The sequence below is a fragment of the Orcinus orca genome, chromosome 8 (assembly GCF_937001465.1).
Source record: "Orcinus orca chromosome 8, mOrcOrc1.1, whole genome shotgun sequence".
Lineage (NCBI taxonomy): Eukaryota > Metazoa > Chordata > Mammalia > Artiodactyla > Delphinidae > Orcinus > Orcinus orca.
In genome coordinates this window covers 103,624,616-103,641,396 of record NC_064566.1, presented here as the reverse complement: position 1 = coordinate 103,641,396, position 16,781 = coordinate 103,624,616, and the positions used below count along the sequence as shown (strand labels likewise).

Here is a 16,781-nt window from a genome sequence, read left to right as displayed (position 1 = left end):
ATTCCCGGTCAGACTGCACATCCTGGCTTGGTATCTGAATGACCTCTGCTTCTCAGCCTGGGCTTCCTAGCCTCCTGTGACTTCTTTGGTTTGGGAAGATAGAAGATGGTTAACCAACAGCTTATTTGGAACCCGTCTTCAGCAGTGTGGTGAAAGTGTGTATTTAGGTAGAGGCCCAGGGAAAGAGGCGGCCAGAGGCTTCCGGAAGAAGGTACTCTTGTTGCCATGACTGTTATGGCAATGATAAAATACTCACTGACAGTGAAATAAATGGTTCAAAATAGAGCTGGCTGACTTTATAAAGCAAAAAAGGTTAAGTACGCCCAATTTTTAAGATCAGGACGTAAACATTCAGAGGCACGGCTCACCTAGTGACGTGTCCAGATTGTTTTGTTTCTGACAAAAGTGCAGTCCATCGTAAAGAGGGACTTGTTCATCCAGGAAGACCTATAGCTGATTTCCAACAAGTTGAAAAAGATGACTATTCTGATGGGTAAATGGGAGAGAATTACAGACAGGAAGAGGACAGGAGAAAGCCCTTCCGAGCGATGCTTGCGAGGCCTTTGGTCACGGAAGTCGGGCCTGGCCGCCTCGTGGTGATTTCTGCTCAGTGATGACCCTGCTCCTCTCCTCAGTGAGGCCCCAAAGGCCTCACGGGCCGCACACATTCTCATCTCCTTCAAGTGTTCAGGTTCCTACTTCCTCCCAGCAGGCCTCGAGATGACCAGCAAGCCTGCAGAGGGAAAGTCCCCAGCAAAATCGGAACCTGTAATCTGCCTTCTTGCAGCCCCGGGGTGTTTGTGTTTCAGACAGAAGGGGATGGGTGGGACCAGCTTTGCCTTCCCCTTTCTTCTTTATTTTTGGATGCCGGTCTATTTAAATACTTACACATATGTGTACCTTTTTTCTCAGGCGGGTCACAGTAACAGAGCGCCTTTCTTTCTCACGGGGCTTCCTGTGCGTGTGTGATGAGGCTGAGTGTGCGTGGGGACTCAGCCGTGGTGTCACTTTGGGCAGATCTGCTGCCAGGTCCTTTACCAGTTGCGTCTGGCTTTGCATTTGTGCAATTCCCCCTTCTCCCTCTCCTTCTCTTGGTTTTTGGTTTTGGTCCCCACCCGCCCCGCGACCCCAAATGAATCCCGATGGACCAGACGGTGACCTGTACAAAGGGACAGGAGGGCTTTCTCTCTGGCCTCCTTCTCCCTCACTCGCACCAAGCTTCACACCACACAGACTCGAAGGGGAGACCGGTCTGTTCACGGTTGCTTCTGGCGAGTTAGAAGTGCTGCAGACAGGATGTATTCTAGGGGCTGATTGGCTCTGACGTGGTAGGATCGGTCTAGACTGAAAGCATCACTGTGAGCTTCTTATTATCAACAATCATCGTAGTGTTCGTGTACTGCATTAGGGTATAGAGTGCTTCGATGTTCCACTTCTTTGGACTCGGAGAGCTGTCTTCTTTGTGCTAGTCTGTTCAGTGGGCCGCCGTTGTCCTCCCCGACCTACTGTTCTGGGTGCTCCGAGGTCTGTGTGGTGGAATAGCTTTGGAAGGACCTCGCTGAGACATTTCTCAGGAAAGCCAGCTGATGGATGGCGTGGAGCTTCCCTGCGTGAGCACAGTAGCCTAACCGAGTGTCTAATCCAGTTGGAGTCAACCCATTTTGGGAGAAAATACCCGTAAATGATGGTTCCCAGCTCCAGGATTGTGAAAGAGAGCTAAAATGAAAGTAGCCTACTGCTATAAACTGCAACTCTCCACAGACTTGCATTCGGTTCATGTTTGAGAGGCTGCCAGAGAGTGGTTCTGGCCTCGTTTAGTGCCCTTGCTTATTGGGACTCCTTGGAAGCTCAGCTGTCTTGCATGTGAAAATTCCAGTCTCTGTACCCTCCAAATATAAAAATGACTGAGAGAATCATCTCAGGGACGTTTGAGTATAACTACAGCCTCAACATCGGTGACTTTGTGGGAGTATTCTTCATGAAAATATAAACTTTCTTTCTTAGGTTTTTGGTATGTGTAAGATGGATAGCGGGTGTGAGCAAATACCTTTTTATGAGAGACCACAAAATTTCCTGTTCTGTTGAAAAGGAGCTGTTGCCTTCTTGGTTGGGGGCTGTTTTCTTGAGTCTTTTAATGTGAATTTCTGGAAGGGACAGTCCCTTCTTTTTTTATTTTTAAAATATTTGTATTAGAGTAGAGTTGATTTACAGTGTTGTGTTAGTCTCAGGTGTACAGCAAAGTGAATCAGTTATAGGTATACCTATATACACTCTTTTTCAGATTCTTTTCCCATGTAGGTCATTACAGAGTACTGAGTAGATAATAATAATAAAAAGTTGCAAATATGACAGTGGACTGGGTAGGCGGGGCCGATGATTCCATGAAGCTCTTCCATGTACCTACCTTCTGGGGATTACCCTTCTTTGAATGAGTGACTGGAAGAAAGAATGAGATGAAGCAGTTAAATAACTATGTTTCTGTTCCAAGCAGCACTGGAGGTGTTAAGAGGTTCAGGAAATCTACAAGGGGAGATTATGCAAAAATTACATATTTAACTGAGTATCTTTTATCTGGGGTTAAAAAAAATTTGTTTTTGGAAGCAATGTATCTTCCTTCTTAATTACTGTATATTTAATTTTGGTTTGGACACCAAGATTAAATATTTGAATTTCACTGGTTTAACGAATTCCCTCTGTTATGAAGGGGAGAATACACCAGAAACATATTAGTATTACGTTGTGTATGCCAGCCCTTATTCTGGGATTGAAATTTCATGGTAGACCAGCCAGCCCTGACTCACAGGTATTTCTGCATACACATTTGTCACATCCTTTGGCTTCTTGAATTTGCTGAGGTGGCCATTTAATCTCCCATGATTTAATTTAGGTTGCCTGGAAAGTATCTGGAAATAAAACATAAAAAAATATTCCTGTGAGCCTTTTCAGTAGTTAGATGCATTTATTTTTGGTCCCCCCCCCCCATTTTGTTAGGCTCCTTCTTAATGGCATTTTCGCCAGTGGAAATTTCTCTAGCAGCTATTATGCAATCATAGCAGCTGTTTATAACCTGGTTTGGGAAATTAATGAACTTGCATGATCTTGTGGTCAGTTAAGAATGCCTTAAGCAACTCATACAGTAAAGGATTTCTGACACTGCTGTGGACCTTAACTCTTTAATCGACTTCTTTGTTTTTTATTGCCTACGTTTCCCTAATAAAGTACAAATTTCAAGTACAAAGCTGCACTTGGAGAGGATAAAGAATATGGATTTCTATTTAGAAGAGTGATAGTGTTTGCTTTTTTTAACCTCCTGGAAAAAGCATATCATAACTTCTTTCTCTGTTTGAGAAGGCACAGAGGCAGTACTGCATTTATTTCATTTTAAAAGAGTGTTTGGAAGAAAGGCTAAAAAATAATATTTTAGTTCCAAGGTCAAGGAAGGTCAATCTGCTCTTAGTCTAATGGAATTTTTTTTTTCTCATGACCAGAATATTTTGCCAAATGGGGCCTTTTGAAATCGTCTCCCTGGCTTGAGTTAGGATAGGGAATGAATTGGGCCTGACACTGCTCAGATTTCCTCATCTACTCATTGGGTCTAATTCATCAGCCAGAAATCCCATCATAGCCGGCATGATTCTCAGCCTGTAGATTTCTGGCTCTGGAATTCTTGCGGTCCCAAACACTGCTGTCTCCCTCTGGCAGATGGAAGCTGCGCCCGACTCTGCATCTCTGTCCTAGGGGCTCTGGAGCAAGACGAGACCACGCAGGGGGCTCGCAGACTGGGCCCAGGCAGCCCCTCCTCCCCAGAGCAAACCCACACGCCTCCATCCCCACCGGCCACTCCCTCCATCCGTCCTGCGCATCCTCACCGAGAGGGTTTCACAGTGTCTCTTCCCATCCCTCCTCCCTGCCCTCCTCCCACCTCCTCTTCCTCCAGGCAAGCTCGGGGGCCAGGACTCCTTTGAGAGCATAGAGAGCTACGATAGCTGCGACCGCCTCACGCAGTCCTGGAGCAGCCAGTCATCCTTCAACAGCCTGCAGCGCGTCCCGTCCTACGACAGCTTCGACTCAGAGGACTACCCAGCCGCCCTGCCCAACCACAAGCCCAAGGGCACCTTCAAGGACTATGTGCGTGACCGTGCTGACCTCAACAAGGACAAGCCTGTCATCCCTGCTGCGGCCCTGGCTGGCTACACAGGTAGGCGCCCGCCCCGCCTCCTGCTCGCTGAGGGTGGGCTCGCTGGAAGCTTCTGTGCACATTCCCAGCCCCTGAAGCCAGCCTCTTTCTTTCCGGGGGGGTGGGGAGAAGTAGACTCGGAGAGGTTGGGTTAGCCTCTCAAGCCACTCTGTGAATAGCCATTGGCTTTTGGAAGCAAGCAGTGTCGTTCTGTCCCAAGGGATCCTTTCCAGGATTGGTAGGGAAAGCTGATATTTTGGATATTTACCCCGCGCTGGGAGAAGGGAACTCTGTTGATTTGGTGTTTCTGGAACCTCTGCCTTGTGGTCTAGCATCAAAGGACTTCTCGCCTGCTCTTGGGAGGTCTCTCTAAACCCAAAACCAGCAGTGGCATCTCTCAAAGCCATCACGGAATGGCCTACACCCTGGACTCATCTGCAGTAGAATCCTCAGTATTTGGCCGGTCTCTCCAATGGGAACAGTGCCCTCAGTCACCGGACACTCTGGCCGGATCCTGCCCTATATAGGAAACCTTTCTTGTCGCTTAGCTTTACTGTTGATTTTTTTCCAGGAGTGAAAGTTGTAGTAGTGGTGACCGAAGAAATGTCACAGAGGAAGGAAGATGTATGTTGAGAGTCTGGGCTTTGATTGAGAATCTGATACTAGAGCAAAATGATTCATTGTCCAAGCAAGGTGTGGCCCATAGGCTGTCTAGCTCTGGAAGGGTTTGAAGAGTATATCTGACAACTGTCCAAGGAGCAGACGCATGTTAATGATCAGACCCTTTCTGTAAGATTGTCGTGTTTTGTAAACATTAGAAATTGTGTCGCGAGCAGAGCTTATTTTTAAGCTTGGATGACACAGCTGTGACCTTGCCCTCTGTTCTCTTACAGTTTATCCACCCTGGACAGGTCACTGGTGGGGACCCTCTGTATGGATGAAGACAGACAGCAAAATCTGTGTTTCTAGTGACGTGTCTGTCTGATCTGAAGAGTGTGCTGGATCCCTGTTCTTGTGTGAGGGAAATCTCAGGTCTTTACTAGGAAAGCCAGCTGACCTTTGAGAACAGCTCACATGCTTAGAAAAGTTCCTCCTCCTTCAAGGATCAGGGTTGTGTGTGTCTTTTACGTTGCATTCTTCCAGCTCCCCATGCAGTTCAGTGCACGGATAGGTGCTCAGGAGCTAGGTCTGGATTTTGAGGTAGCGACAAGGTCTGTATATAGAGTCGTGGGCCAGAAAGGAGCTTAAAGGTTCCCTACTTTCTTCTTGCTGCAGTATATTCCCCAGGTCCTCGCTGGAACATCTCGAGTAGATGGGAACTTGCTGCTTTGCCAGGGAGTTCCTTCCCATCTTGGGCAGCAGACAATGAAAGTTTGCCCTTTTCCATTAATGGCACCTGGAATAAGGAAAGTATATAAAGTCTCTTTCAATATGCACAGGAGTGCTGGCTCCTGTAATAACTCTTAGGTATTTTAAGAACTGGACTCCAGTTGGATACACTGATGAAGGAGGAGAGAAGTGCTGCTTAATTAGGAGGAGGAGAGGCCGGGGCAGCTCTGGCATGACTCTGGGCTGTGGAGGCGGCAGACGTCTCTAAGTGGCTGTACTTGCTTCTGTTCTTATGGCGCAGGTTACACTCGGCTCTGTCGTTTGCCCAAGTGTAAAGGCCACCTTTTCTCCTCCTTCTGCCCGAGCTTCCAGGACCAAATCCTCAACTTAGTTTCTCCTTATTAAAGGTCCTGCCTTATTCCCTCTGGCGTAATCTCCACCATAACCACCATTACCAGGCACGATTATAATTTTCTCCCATATGACAATTTTCATCATTCTCTCTCAGCTTGGTGTACAGTTCTGAACATGTTGCTAGTTAAGGCGGTTTTGTGGATAATGATATTAAATAAACTGACTTTAAGTTCTAAAGTTTGGGTTCTGGCCAAAGAGAGTCTTATGATTTAGGTCAGCCTTCATGGGAAAAGATTCTGTTAAGGATTCATGGCTACACTCCAGAAAGTCTAGAAGTTTCTAGAAACGGTGAACGCCTCATCTCCACCTCAAATAGAAACTCCTCTGAAAGGGGTATATATATATATATATATATATATTAGTTATTGGATTTCGTAGGTGGGAGAAGCTTGTAGAGCTAATAGTCTACAAGAGTGATTTAAAGGGTTTTGACTAAGATGATCTCAGTACCTTGGCAAGAATTATCTGAGAGTTGGGAATCTCTCCACGTGTCCCAGTTTCAAGAAGAGAAGGAAAAGGGTGAATTGGAAATTTTAAGAACGAGGAATGAGTGTGAAGTACAAATTAGGGACATGAAATGTCATCAAGAGGGCCAACACCAAAATGCCGCCTGTGAGGCTTCTCTGGCAATCCTAACCCAGAGGCAAACAGATGAGAACCTCAAAAGCTCTTTTCAGGACAAACACAGGAATGTCCTGGAGCTGTGAGTTATGTTTGATGTCATCCCTTATTTGGATAGATTATTTTTAATGGGTGCCCCTCCGTCCCTCCCTTCTCCCCTCCCTCCCTCCCTCCCTCTCTTTTCCTCTCTCTTTCTCTGCCTCTCTATCTCTGTCTCTGTCTCTGTCTCTATCTCTCTCTCTTTCTTTCTAGGGGAATAAAACTAATTCAGTGAATGGAAGCAAAGAGAGGATGATTATCAGTTAAAGATCTCAAAAATTCAAGTAGTCATTTGAACTAAAAAACCTTTTTTTAAGTATCTTACCATTCAGTTGTTTCTTCTTTATAACTGGGGATTTAACTTTTCAAACCATCTCAGATGGAGGTGCAAACAATAGCCCAGAAAACAGAAGTCCTCTGTGCTCCTCCCAGCGCTAACACACTGTGTGATTTCAGGCAAATTTACCTTGCACCCTCTTCTACTTTTAGTGAAATGGAAGTGTCCCTCCCTCTCTCGGTGGTAGGAGATCTGTGAAAATGTAATTGAACTAACTCAATTAACGAGACAAATGAGTGCTAGACATGGTGCTAGACGCAGGGGAGAGAGCTCACTCGTAACAAATCAATTATTTCAGCAAATCTGAGCCCATGTTGAGTGCAGACAAGTGTTCGTAGCCTTGGAAGGTTCACTATCTTGACGAATTCAAGACATTGTCATTGTCCTTAGACTTGAACTGGATTTTCATATTGCTGTGGTTTGATGAAGGTCAGGAATTTGTTAGGCATGTCGGGAGTGGTCCAAATTTGGGTGTCTTTTCTTCCTGTGTTCAGTGCCTGGTGGACTTCTCCTGTCTTCAGTGCAAACTATATCTTGCCCCTCATTGTGACCCCTTATCATTTCACATACATCCTAGGGAACGGGGAAGGGGGATGGAACATGCTTACTCAGCCCCCTCCACCACGCGGGGAGCGTGTAGTGACTGGAGTTTTTGTAAATGCATCTCTGAGTCTATGCAGACATGCTAAGATGAGCTGAAGTTTGGAAAAGTACTTTGGAAAGTGGAAATCATTGTATAAGTGTTGGCAAGACTTTTCATTGCTCATAAATGTCACACCTATTTTCTATCTCAAGTTCTGAGCTCTTTTTTTTTTTTTTAATCTGTTTCCTTAAAATTCGACTAACTCCAGAGTATGTGTGGCTACACGGTAGGAGCACATGTGTACCTTTTACATCACTATGACTTGGCTTGAACTAAAGGATGTATGTATAGATTCCCTGTGCTGGGGTGTGAATCCATTTTCCTGCCAGTGCAGTAGGAGCCTAGGTCTCTGTTCGTCTCACTCTCAAAGGAATACATTTTACTTCTTCCGAGGCTGTCTTAGTTACCGCACCGTAAGTGTGGAAATCAGTTAGAAACTGAATTTTCACATTCTCTTGCACAGTTGCATTCTTCCTCCCAAGATAAGAAAATTGCATCAACCTTCACTGGGCTCCCATGGCAACTTGTTAAATTAGGTCAAGATGTGTGGGCAGATAACATGGCTTGAAAGCCTGCCTGTTAGCTGAGTTAAGAATACATCAAATGCAGTGCTGGCTTCCGCCAAGAATGCACCTCTTACCTTACTGGGACCGCTTTTGGTTATCAAACTGATACGATCAGAGAGCTCCATTTTCTTTTGTTCGAAGATACATCATGAACCCCATCTGATTACAAAACAAACTGAGAGAAGTGGCCTGGTGTTTTCTATGTATTTGATGGACCTAAACAAAAAGCTTTCTAGATCCTTGACACACATGGGCATCTCTGATTTTTTTTTTTTTTCCATTTCAGCAGGTGTAGAATAATATGTTGGATTGTCAAAGAGTATTTTCCCTTCCTCTCTGTCCCTCCAGGCCCCTCTTATCAATGATGAAACTGAGGCACCAAAAAGGACTTATTCCAGGCCTTCTGCAGGAAGGTAGCTCTTGAATTAAACCTTAAGTGCCAGATGTCTCACCTGAGTACGAAATCTTTCTCCCTCTTAAAGAATGAGAACACTCATTGGTTATCTCAGTTGCTCCCATAGAGTAGATTAGGAGTCTTGTCTCTTGCTTGTCACTAATTCACACTGTGTGTTGGGGGGGGAGGGGGGTCTTGGGGGCAGGAGGGAGTGGAGCTATTGCTCTGTAAATCAGCTTTATAGAGCTTCACTCCAGACTGCCAGACTTTTGTTGCTACAAATAAGGAATCCTTTCCTATCACTTCTGCAGTTGGTATGGAGCAGGCCTGCTGGTAACTGTCGTGTTGTCGTTGTCTAGGAGAAGCCCCAGCTTTGTGTTGTAATTGTTGATGAAGTGGTGAGGATCTCTTCTTTATCCTGGAGCCTGAGCAAAGCTGAGCCCAAAGCTAGTCAGTAACTATAACGAAAGGATGTTTTACCATGCTGGGCCAATTTGTGAATAGCTGATCCCTCAGTCTCCTAAAGGCTCGATATGGGACCGTCAAGAATCCAACTTGCAGATATTTTTGCGTGAGGCGTCACACGAAGCCGTACCAGCCTTGTAGAAATAGAAGCCCTAGGTATTCCCCTGTTGCTTTTGGCCTGAGATAAACCTTCTTCTTGCTATTTTGTAGATAAATTAGAGCCCGTCCACCGTCACAGAATAACAGAGTCCCTGGGCCACGCCCAGAACCTGGGGGATCTGACTGGTCACTGAGTTTTAGGGTTCAGGAACCTAAAGCTACTGCTAAAACATGTATTTGAAAATAAACAACTTTCCTGCAAAAAGAAGTGCTTCAAAGCCCTTCAGTTCAGAATGAAACCTGAGATTGGATGGCATTTCCTGAAATCACAGTTTTCTGACGGAAAGCTGGATTGCAAAATCATCCCAGCGTCCTCAGGTACAAACAACCACCGAGGAAGCTTCTGGTGTGAGCCTAAGTCATTGACGAGGAAGGGGGGTGGCGCATCACCGGAGCAGAGTAGTGCAGTGTGAATCTGTGCAGAAGATTCTAATGCTGGTCTACAGGTGGGTATGTTATTAGGAACAGCCTGGAGTTTTATAATTGGGGGAGGATGGTTATTCCCTGAGCCAAGCTCTGGAATATAGTCTTTCCACGTCCCTGCTGTCGCGATAAGGGTGTGAATTGACTGAAGTCAAGAAGAACCAGCTTGCTGACATGAGCGTAGAACTCTGGTGCCTGTTGCGTGTAGTACTGCCTGTTACAGGGGCCCTGAGGTTCTCGGCCCAGGCAAGGCTGGGCCTGGCCTCAGGCTTACAGGCAGCATCACAGTCTTGGTGTAGACCATCGTCGGGCAGCACCTGGGTGGCTGGGAAGAAAAGAGCCTGGCAGTGAGAAAGGCAGACGGAGCATCTTCCCTTTCCTCCTCACAGGCCCCTGTGAGTAGCAGGCTGTAGGAAGCCAGACAGACCCCTGAGCCTAACTGGAGGCTTGCTGCCAGAAGCCGGGGGGACTCTGATTCTCTGTGCTGTGTTTGGCGCTGGGTCCTAAGGGGGTGTGTGGAGTGCCTTTGGGATCTCACTGGAGTAACGGGTTAACATGCTGCTCAGTTATGAGGCTGCTGGGGAAATACTCTGGAGCCTGAGGAAGGAGAACTCCCTGGCAGCTCTGGGCTGGAGGGGGAGCGGGGGGCAGAAGCCCCTTGGTGTTGCCTGCATGGACGTTCCACGGCTTCCACCTCCTGACTGGTTCGCTTTGGGACCATTTTTCTTAATCATCTGCCACCCGTGGAAAAGATCACACGGTGGGAGGATCTGGCCTCACTCTTCATTTTTTTCTTCTAACTGGCTTCGGAAATATGGACAGGGAGGTTCCCTGTTTCCATCAGTTGCCCTTGAAGACCGCAGCTGGCTGAGCCACCCCGGGGTCTGGACGCAGCTACGGTAGCTCCGGCGAGCTGCCTTTGGGGCAGAGAGGCCCCTTCATACTTCACAAAACAGAATCTCAGACCCTGGTGTTCCAACTCGCCGAGGCCTGTGGGTGCCTGGATTAGGAGGCAGGAAACTTACACGATGACACGTCTTTTCTGGGGACCCAGTCCCCCAGCTTTAAAGAAGTCTCTGAGTCTCCCATTTATTTGGGTCACTGTTTCTTTAACAAAATCTAACTCCAAGTGGTGGAACTGGGTGGTGACAGTTCTGGAATTCCACTCTGTCTCCACTTTGAAGCTCCACCTTTCTGTCTTTGAAGTCAGATGTTTCCACTGAACAGAATTCAGCCAGTGTGTTGCCGAGGCATCCACACAGGTCCTGTCGGCCTTGAACAGCCGGCCTGGAAACTCCCTCAGCCTCTGCTGGGAAGGGCTCTGTAAGATTTCGCCCCTTGGCATCTCCTGGTTCCCTGGATGCCTTTGCCTCTCTGGACACTGATTGACCAGCGGTTCCCCGGCGTGGAGACTCCATTCAAGAGGTGCTACAGTTGACCCTTGAACACCACACGGGGGTGAGGGGCGCTGACTCCCACACAGTCAGAAATCCGAGTAGAATCCCCAAACTTAACTGCTAGCCTACTGTTGACCTGCTAACGTAAACAGTCGATTCACACACTTTCTGTCTGTTCTGTGTACATCTGCGTATATTTTATGCATTCATGGCATACCCAACTTTTTTCTTAGTTTTTCCATATTTCTAGGCTATGCGGTTTGTCTGAGTTTTTCTCAAATTGTTGCAGATCTACAAAAAAATTTTCCAATGTATTTATAAAGAAAAAATCCATGTATAAATGGACCCATGAAGTTCAAACTCCTGTTGTTCTAGGGCCTCTGTATATCCCTCCCTCTTCTCCCTAAAGTGACTTTCGTGTGATGCTTACAGATAGGATGGTTATCAGCACCCCATCTGTCACTTTTATGCCTTCAGACTTCAATCCAGGTTAAGCACATGACAGGAGACCATCCAGGCTGTTTGACCACTGGGTATGTTGCAGAGGCTTCATCGTGGTGAGGTTAAGAGTATGGACTCTGGAGCCAGGCAGCCTGAGTGTGTCTTGGCTTTGCCACTGACCAGCTGCGTGACTGTGGGCAAGCTGACATCTCTGTGCCTCAGTTTTCTCACCTGCAAAATGGTCATAATAGGAGTTCCTATCTCCTAGGATTATTGTGGGAATTCCATGAATATCTTATGGAAAGCACCCAGCACAGTGCTAGGTCCACAGGAAGCACCCTCTAGGTGCTCGTTGTTACCACTGTTTCGTATTATTCTCCAGACCTTCTGTCCTTCGGTACAGTTCTACGTTCTTCGAGGTCAGGGGATGATGGATTTGACTTACAGAATTCCAGTAATTCCGGGCAGTATCTTGGGGGCACAGCCAATATTTCATATCAGATTAGGTCCCTTCAGCTATTCAGCTCAACCCACATGTGTGTTGAGCTCCTACTAAGTGCTAGACTCTTTCATACGCATTCTTTTTTTTTTAACTGTCTCCAATGACCACATGAGGAAAAATCTGTTATCCTCATTGTACAAAGGAGGGAATTGAGGTTCAGAGGGGGAAGAAGTCTAGCCCAAAGTCACACGGCAAACAGCAAAGGAGAGGCCTTTCACAGGTTTTCACAGCGTCAGACAATTTGTAGGAAAATATCCAACGTTAGTAGCATGTTAGTTTGGGTCTGCAGATGCCAAGGCACGATTAGACTCGGGGGAGAACATCTGAAGGACACAGTGGGAAGAGGAAGAAAGGGCAGGGGAGCCTTCAGGCTGTGCCGCAGGTAGGAAGAGCCTCCAACTGCAGCTCAATTCCAAGAGAGGTGTGGCCAGGCTGATGGGACTCCTCGGTCAAAGACTGGGGAGCTCTCTGTCTTGCAGGAATGGCCTCATGTGCCCTCTGTGCCATCCCTGGCTGGAGCAGCCCCAGGAAGCCTGACCTTGGTTGGGGACAGGGTGGATGGAGTCACATATGCTGCCTGTGGCCAGAGGGCCCAGCAGCATGCGGTCGTGGCCCCATCATCCCTGACTGATCAGCGTGGTGTCTGGCTGGTCATACAGCAGGACTCTAGACCGTGGTCCCGATGCTCTTGGTGGCCCACGACGGGCTTCTGGATTCAGTGCCTATTGTTGACTTTAACTTACCGAAATGCATTGTTTGCTGTGTGACTCACCTCTCCCTGAGAGATAATGAGAGTGAAAGTTGTCCTAAGGTGGGTGAATGTGAAAGTCTGAACTCGGTGAGGAAGCTGGGACTTGCTTGGCGGGAGAGGTGCTCTTAGGGCTGGGCTCCGTGGAGGTGTTTGACCTTCAGAGCTGAGATGGGTGCAGTTTCTCGTGAAGGCCCCTCGAGGCTGGGTTCTCGCTCCTTTGTTCTTTAAAGGCGTGGGTAGCGCCTTTTCAGCTCATCCCATTATGGTGGAACAGAAGTGTTTCTTCTGCTGCCTCTATGCTGCTTTTAATACCCTCTTCTGTTATTCCACCCAATCTGGCTACCATGCTTTACATTTGAGGGGTGTTCAGAAATTATTTGCTAGATAAAGGCTTGAAAAGTTATATGCTCAAATGATGGCTTAGGATCTAGTCACCTCCCCAAGAATTTGAATACGTTAACTAGTCATTTCTCGAGGGGGAAACTTGGTACGAGGGGGAAACTTTACCCCCTAGGATAAAATAAAGCTCAGATTGCATTTGAGAACCTACTAGAAAAGGTCCAGGCTTCAGAACTCTCAAGTCCTATTTTCTAGTTCTAATCAGTGAAGACCTCCTTCTTTCTTCTTGTCACCTACATACTTAGGAAGGCATTTTCTTTTGACATGTACATTAGTGACATAAAGCTTTTTTTTTTCCTTTCTATTTTGGTTTCTAAACAAAATTTTCACTCCGTACCCTCAAATCCAAACCTTACCCATTTCTGGTGACTTCTTAAAACAATCAGTTACCTCGCAGACCTCAGGAGGAAAAGCTGTAAAGAAGCCCGCTTCCTGCCTTCAGCTTTGCTGGCTCACTATCCAAGTGTGCGTCTGAGTGGCGGATTGAACATGGTTAGGCAGAGTTCCTGGGTTTGGAGGAAAGGTGCCTGCATTCGAGTACAGGCTGCCCCTTTAAGAGAGGAAGGGTCTCCTTTCCCTGCGGCCGCTCCCACACATGTGTACTTTGAACACACGTAGGTGTAAGGAGCCCAAGCAAAAACAAGGGCCTTTCCTCCAGACACTTAAGTGTGTAACTGTCTTGTTCTCAGGCCCCAGGCAGACTCAAGTGAGCCTCACTTTCGTCTTTCGCAGGTGGGGCAGCCCGGCTGACCCATTGCCAGCCCCAGACTCACTGCCCAGACTGTCCTGGACATTAATAGCTGGGCAAGACTTTCTGCTCTTCCTTCAGTTAATAGTGATGGGATCTGTTTCTAGGGCCAAACTACAGACATTTGTGGGGAATGCTGGACTCATTCTAGCTCAGCCCTACATAATTATTAGGTGGAGTGCGCTTTGGTGATGGGTATAAATGATTAGGAGGGGAAAAACGTGCACTGGGGGAAAGAGGATCTAAGTCTGTCTGTGGCCAAGATTTCCCCAAACCATAAAATGTCGGTGATACTTTCACTTGCAAAGCAGTTTGCATCTGCTCTGTCTTTTTGTGCCTGCCTACTTTGAATTAGAGCAAGAACTTCAGAGTTATCCCTCACTTTCAAAAACCTTAACCGGTTATTCTCATCTACAGTGTTTAAAACATTTTACATACTTTAACCATTTTGTCTTAGCTTCTAACTTTCTCCTTTTTCAAAGTTGCCGTATAAAAGGCCAGTTGAATTCTTGGAAGAATCATTGAATTTGATCTAGTGCTTTTGCTATTTTTTTTTTCAACTCCATCTTTTTTTTCTCTTGTTTTCCTTTTGGAAAAGTCTGCTTTTAAAAATATTTTTTTCTGTTGTTTAATTCTTCCGTTGTTGTGTTTTATTATTTTATTTTATTTTTTTGGCTGCGCCGCACAGCGTGTGGGATCCTAGTTCACTAACCGGGGATTGAACCCGTGCCCCCTGCAGTGGAAGCGCAGGTTCTTAACCACTGGACCGCCAGGGGATTCCCTCCATTGTCGTGTTTTATGTTGTTCCCAGACTGCTCTGCGCTGTGGTCAGCTCTTTATATATATATGCATATATTTATGTTTATTTTTAATAATAGGGCCTTGATCTACATCTCTGTAAAGTAGAGAGGAGCAGGGATAACTATTTTCATTTTAGGGATAGATAAACTAAAGCCCAGAGAGGTTAACCAGCTGCGTGAGGTCGCTCAGTGAATCGGGGAAGAATTGGGATCGAAGCTCTAGACGCTTGACTCCCTGTTTTGGGCGTTTCCCACCATCCTGTATATATTTTCATTTTATGCGATACTATCTGCTGTTATCGCTCTGTCAGTATGTCCAATGCCTGACATCTTTGTTTGTTTGTTTAAATTTTTTGAAATGCTTCCTCCTTTCTTTTCGTCTAACGTGTCAGAGACATGGACTTGACATTAAAAGCTGGTTTTAATTGTTCTCTAACTTGTTTCCATTGTTAAGTCCTGGCTATACCAGCAATACATAAACACAAGGGCAGGAACATGTTGCCCCTCATGACGTCCATGAGGTGTGTTTTTCAAGTGCCTGTTAGAATGTTGTTTGTGGTTATGAGTTGAATTATTGGAACTCGTATCCCCGATTGCTGCCCTTGTGTTACTAGCCATTATAGAGGAGCGTGTGTATAGAACCTATTGATCTACAGTGATTCATTGAACCGAGGCACCTTGGCCAGTTACAGAATGTATCGTACATATACAGATTGTGCTGGGGATGAGGTGATATTGGGTTGAGTTGAGGGCAACGGAGGGACATAACTCAGAAGAGGTGGGAAAAGGCACCTACAGGCATAAAGCCAAGCCAAAGTATGAAGCAGTCTCTACTCTTCCTTCTTTTGAAAATCCCAGTGCTCTGGATGCCACACCAGCCAGCAGTGCATCTCGTGGCTCCTTCATCCTCAGGCAGAAGACGGTGCCGCTTCATGTTGAGTTTGGCCCAGAGGGCAAGAGACTGACAGGATGCTTTCTGTTCAATTTGTCATTAAACGTCATTTCATAAGGACTGAATGGAAACAGAGGGACTTGGAGATCTTTTGTGAATGATAATTTAGAAGGGGGTTGACAAGAAGGGGGTGATGCTTAGAGACTCCGGGGTGACCCACCACCCCCAGAGGTAGGCACTCCTGCAGTAGTCTGAAAGACAGTTCACACTTGTGAACAGATGGGTCATTTCTGGATTTGAGCGTTCTGTTTTTGCCATCATCGTTTGGCTGTGGGTAGAGACACCTGGGTGAAAGGGAGGGGCCAGTCGGTCCCGTTCCTCTGTTTTAGAACCACCTGTCAGATGTGTGCTATTGGGGCAGAGTGAACCCTGTTGCAAGGGTGACCAACCATGAGAGTTTCATAGGTTAAAATAAATGTGGTGTCCTGCCCACACTGAGGTATTTGACTTTGAGAGTCGAGCTGCAGAGATTAGATTCTCAAAGTAGCAAATGAATTCCCCAAAGGACAGGAGGTGTGGTCGTTTTTATTTTGGGGCCCATGTTGATGAAACGTAGCCTGGGAGTCACCCATATTGTTTGGCCCCAAATATAGTTTAATAGAGAGAAGCAGTTTGGGTCGCTTTTTTAAACCCTGACACCTTTCTGCAGAGGAGGGTTGTTTTGAGTCATGCAGTTCAGTAAATGTTTACCGAGCACCTGTCCGAGACGAGGTCCCAGGCCTGGCATTGAACACAGAAGGGTCAATCAGACACAGCCCAGGCTTGCAGGGAGCCAACAGCTGGAGTCACTTAACAACAAATAGCTTTTTGATAGCTGGTGTTTGTTGGTGAGGCACCATCCCAGGCTTTGGGTTACAGCAGTGAAAACACACAGTCCCCGCCCTTGGAGCATGTGTTCTAGTGGTGAGAGAGATGCAGGGAGAACAAAGCTGTCGGAGCCGGTCTTGGTGCAAGCAAAGCATGATGGGAGGCTGCCCGAGAGAGCCGCTGCCCCGGGCTCCACTCTTGTGTGTTAACCTCGTGCTGGGCTCAGGTGACAGAGTGAGAACTTGCAGCTGAACTGGAAAGGAAAAACTGAAGTCCCACCCTGACCCCCGTTCATGAGCAGTGAGCTCATTGCCATGGCAGGCAACCCCCAAGCCTAGAAACTGAGAAGATACCTATACGTGGCCACACGGAAAGAATTATGATCTGAGCATCTGGAGTGCCTTTCTAACATCCCAT

General features: G+C 46.7%; 1 protein-coding gene across 4 annotated transcripts in view; it reads left to right on the top strand.

Annotated features, from left to right (window-relative positions):
* ETS1 (ETS proto-oncogene 1, transcription factor) overlaps nt 1–16,781 on the top strand; it is a 128,409-nt gene that overhangs the window by 102,112 nt on the left and 9,516 nt on the right. For 2 of the 4 annotated variants that reach the window (XM_033406966.2, XM_004280474.3), the window contains one exon: nt 3,938–4,198. The exons of the other annotated variants lie outside the window; for them this stretch is intronic. In XM_033406966.2, the coding sequence (XP_033262857.1) occupies nt 3,938–4,198 (261 nt within the window). The remainder of the gene's footprint in view (nt 1–3,937; nt 4,199–16,781) is intronic. 4 annotated transcript variants of the gene reach the window in all.